The sequence below is a fragment of the Beta vulgaris genome, chromosome 5, assembly GCF_026745355.1.
Source record: "Beta vulgaris subsp. vulgaris cultivar EL10 chromosome 5, EL10.2, whole genome shotgun sequence".
Lineage (NCBI taxonomy): Eukaryota > Viridiplantae > Streptophyta > Magnoliopsida > Caryophyllales > Amaranthaceae > Beta > Beta vulgaris.
In genome coordinates, this window is record NC_079206.1 from 52,379,069 (window position 1) to 52,381,254 (window position 2,186).

A 2,186-nucleotide genomic window follows, 5' to 3' on the forward strand; every position below is an offset into this window, starting at 1 on the left:
AACAACACTATTAACAAAACCGTAACCAACTCGGTATTAACTGATATCCTAATGAGGTCTTAATTAGCTTCTATTCTCTACTCTTAGAAGCTATAAATACAACCTCCACCTCCTAACTCTTACATTACCGTAAACATTACTCCATACAATTATTACTTGCATTGCATTATATTACATATTCTGCGACTGCTAGTCTTTGTGATTGCTATAATAATGGGTAGTATGAAGTTGTTGTTCTTGGTGATTCTTGCTCTTTTCTCTTCTGTTCCTCGTGGTCTCCATGCAGTTCCTCCCCATTACCAAGTTGATGCAATCTATCAGTTTGGAGATTTGATTTCAGACACGGGTAATTTGATTCGTGAAGATCCAGTTGGATCACATTCAGCCTTTGCACGACTTCCTTATGGTCAAAACTTTTTCCATAAACCAACTGGTCGTTGCTCTAATGGACTTCTCATGATCGATTTTATTGGTATGTGTATGTCACTCATCATAATTTACATCATCAGATCAATTTCCTAGCAATTTTTCTATATTGTAAATTGTTGTTGATTTCATAGATAGAGTATGTTTTAACGCCTATAATGGATCAGCATATACTATAAGGAATCATTAGTAATCAGAACTTTAATACATACTTATACTTTAATTATTCATAATAAATACTATTTTGTAAAGAAACTTATTTATCAATCGTAATATCATGTCAAATCTTATAAAGAAAATAAAAATCCATCATATATTGGTAATTATTCGATACTGAGTTGTATAAAATTCTCTCGTGATATTTTTATAATATGTGTATGCATGTTAACTCGTGAGATGTATGCAAAAGTGACACTTCATATATAAACTTTGACTTACAGTAGAATTACATTTATTCCTTCAACCTTGGGATGTTACAAAGTTATATTTATAGATCCATACAAATAACTTACAAAAGAAATTTTTTTACTCATTGGAATGTGATGTTATAGAACTTAAGCATAGAGGAAACAGAATTCTTTATATTATGTGAGTTGTGAATTTTTATACTGAAGCACGGTAGTAATATATGTGCATGCTATGATGCTAATTTGTGAGTTGTGAAGCTTAAACTTTATAGGTAAATTGAATAGTATAAAGTACAAAGGAATTAAATTATTTCAACCTTGAGATCATATGGTTTTTATCTATCTATTAGTACTTGATCAGTTGGGGGTAAGAGTCCAGAGTACTGTAACCCTAAATTTTCTTGTGTTGATACAACAATAATTAATATCTTTTGTTCTTTTCATGTGTTTCAGCTGAATACTTCAAGCTGCCACTTCTGGATGCATATCTTAATAAAGCTGGCAACTTCAAACATGGAGTAAACTTTGCAGTTGCAGGGTCCACAGCTCTTACCACATCAACATTAGCAGCTAAGAAGATTTTATCTCCTGTCACAAACAGTTCACTACCTGTTCAATTGGGTTGGTTTAAGTCTCACCTTGATTCAATTTGTAAGCATTATTCTTCAGACTGCAAACACAAGCTCGCGAACGCCCTTTTCATCATCGAAACAGGTGGTAATGACTTCAACTATGCCTTCTTCCAACAAAAATCACTCCAAGATGTTCAACAAATGGTAGATGAAGTTATTCAAGGCATCACAAGTGTTGTACAGGAAGTAATTAGTTTAGGTGCAACTCAAGTTGTCATTCCTGGTAACTTCCCAATCGGCTGCATGCCTATCTATCTCAGCACCTTCCAAACGAATGACTCTAAGATGTACGATGAGCTTCACTGTCTTAAAGGATTGAACGAATTCGCGACATTTCAAAATGATCACTTACAAGAAGCTATTAGGAAGCTTCAAGAGCAGCATCCAAAGGTTGCGATTGTTTATGCTGACTATTACAACGCCTTGAGGGAACTCCTTAATCATGCAGCTTCACTCGGATTCGAGAAGGATCAAGTGCAAAAGACATGTTGTGGGATCGGCAACAACGAATACAACTTTAACATGACAAGTATGTGTGGATACAATGGAGTTCCTGTTTGCAAGCATCCGTATGAGCGCGTCAGTTGGGATGGAGTTCACATGACTCAGCACGCATATAAACTCATGGCAAGATGGCTACTGAAGAAGAATATTATTCATGGCATCTCAACTCGAGTTTAGACGTCTTTTTCATATAATATTAGTCTAGAATTTTTCAGAA

General features: G+C 34.7%; 1 protein-coding gene across 1 annotated transcript; it reads left to right on the plus strand.

Moving 5' to 3' along the window:
* Positions 1 to 213: 213 nt before the first annotated feature.
* On the plus strand, positions 214 to 2,186 carry LOC104908370 (acetylajmalan esterase-like). The gene is made up of 2 exons (XM_010697491.3): positions 214 to 472; positions 1,287 to 2,186. The coding sequence occupies exons 1-2, from the start codon at positions 214 to 216 to the stop codon at positions 2,144 to 2,146; spliced, it is 1,119 nt and encodes a 372-aa protein (XP_010695793.2). The 3' UTR covers positions 2,147 to 2,186.